The sequence below is a fragment of the Drosophila obscura genome, unplaced genomic scaffold (genome assembly GCF_018151105.1).
Source record: "Drosophila obscura isolate BZ-5 IFL unplaced genomic scaffold, ASM1815110v1 contig_31, whole genome shotgun sequence".
Classification (NCBI taxonomy): Eukaryota; Metazoa; Arthropoda; class Insecta; order Diptera; family Drosophilidae; genus Drosophila; species Drosophila obscura.
The window spans coordinates 1,079,694-1,081,282 of NW_024542819.1; the positions used below are offsets into that span (position 1 = coordinate 1,079,694).

At 47.5% G+C, this 1,589-nt stretch overlaps 1 protein-coding gene across 1 annotated transcript; it reads left to right on the forward strand.

Annotated features, from left to right (window-relative positions):
• Nucleotides 1–350: 350 nt before the first annotated feature.
• LOC121404682 lies at nucleotides 351–1,139 on the forward strand. The gene has a single exon (XM_041594675.1). It carries the CDS (start codon nucleotides 351–353, stop codon nucleotides 1,137–1,139), a length of 789 nt encoding a protein of 262 aa, XP_041450609.1.
• The last annotated feature ends 450 nt before the right edge of the window (nucleotides 1,140–1,589 follow it).

Genomic DNA, 1,589 nt, shown 5'->3' on the forward strand with positions numbered 1-1,589 from the left:
CTCCGCGGATAACAGACCAGCAGCCTAACCATTCGTTCAACATTGAATCTTGGAGCGTACCGTCGAATATACAGCTTGCTGATCCATCGTTTTTCGTACCATAGCGAATTGATTTGCTCATCGGAGCAGATTTATTTTTTGAATTGCTGTGCATTGGCCAAATCCATTTAGCTTCGGGATTGCCATTGCTGCAAAAAATACTCCTTGGATGGGTGTTCTCGGGAGGCTGCAATCGACTGCCCCAGTCGTCATAGTTCGTTGCATCGCAAAGATCAACGCCTGCGTCTACCCCAGTTGTCCAGTTAGATGAGTTGGTTCGTCAGTTCTGGGAAGTAGAGCCAATCTCAAGGATGTCCGCAGAAGAGCTTCATTGTGAAGAGCACTTCAAGCAGCACTACAGTAGGTTGCCTACGGGGGAATACTCTGTTCATCTGCCGATGAAGCGTGATGTAGGTCTGTTAGGCGATTCGTATTTGCAAGCCAAAAGGCGATTTGAGAATCTTGAGCGCAAGTTTAGTCGAAATCCAAAGGTTAAGGAGGAAGACGCAGCATTCATTAAGGAATATTTGGACCTCAAGCATATGTCGTCCGTGCCTAGCTCGCAAGTACATGATTGTAAATACTTCTTGCCGCACCATTGTGTATTGAAAGAGGAGAGTTCGTCCACAAAGTTAAGGGTCGTGTTCGATGGCTCAGCAGTGATGTCGTCTGGATTCTCGTTAAAGGAGCTACTAATGTTAGGGCCCACAATTCAGGCGAAGCTCTTCGCCACTCTAGTGCGTTTTCGTACATTTCCTACTGGAATTACTGGAGACATTTGTAAGATGTACCGATGTGTATGCGTGGCAGAGCCAGATTTTCTGTTACAGTGTATCCTGTGGCGTGATTCACCCAAAGATGACATCCAAGTTTTTAAGCTGGACACGGTCACGTATGGCACCAAGCCTGTTTCATTTTTGGCCATTCGTGCAATGCAACAACTCGCCATGGATGAGTCTTCGTCGTATCCATTGGGCTCGAAAGTCGTTTTGCGGGACTTCTATGTTGATGACATGATATCAGGAGGCGATGCCGTTGAAGAAGTACGAAAGTCATTCATCCAACCACACAACTCCTTAGTCGTGGCAATTTTCGTTTGAGAAAGTGGTGATCGAGCTCTGTAGAAGTGCTTCAGGATGTCCCAGAGGCTTACAAGGAAACCCTTCTAAAGTTTGACGACGGAAGCGACATTACGAAGACTCTTGGGCTCGTATGGGATCCACGCAGGGACAAGTTCTTATTCATTTTGCACCCAACATCAGTCTTGGCCGGCACACAAAGCGGACTGTGCTATCAGTAATCGCTCGGACCAACGTTGACAAGGGCGAAGATAATTCTTCAGAAGATGTGGAGAAACAAGTTGGACTGAGACGAGAGCTTTCCGCAGGCGTTGGAGAGTGAGTGGACCCAATTCTGCCAGGATGTTGCCGACGTTGACCGGGCTGAGTTTCCTCGCTCCGTTCTAAAAGTTGGAGCCAGGTTCGAAGTGCATGCATATTGTGATGCCAGTCTCGCTGCGTTTGGAACATGCATTTATACGCGATCGGTTA

Excerpts from the sequence above, each read along its gene's own strand:
- LOC121404682 (XM_041594675.1), top strand. The coding sequence starts at position 351 with ATGTCCGCAGAAGAGCTTCATTGTGAAGAGCACTTCAAGCAGCACTAC.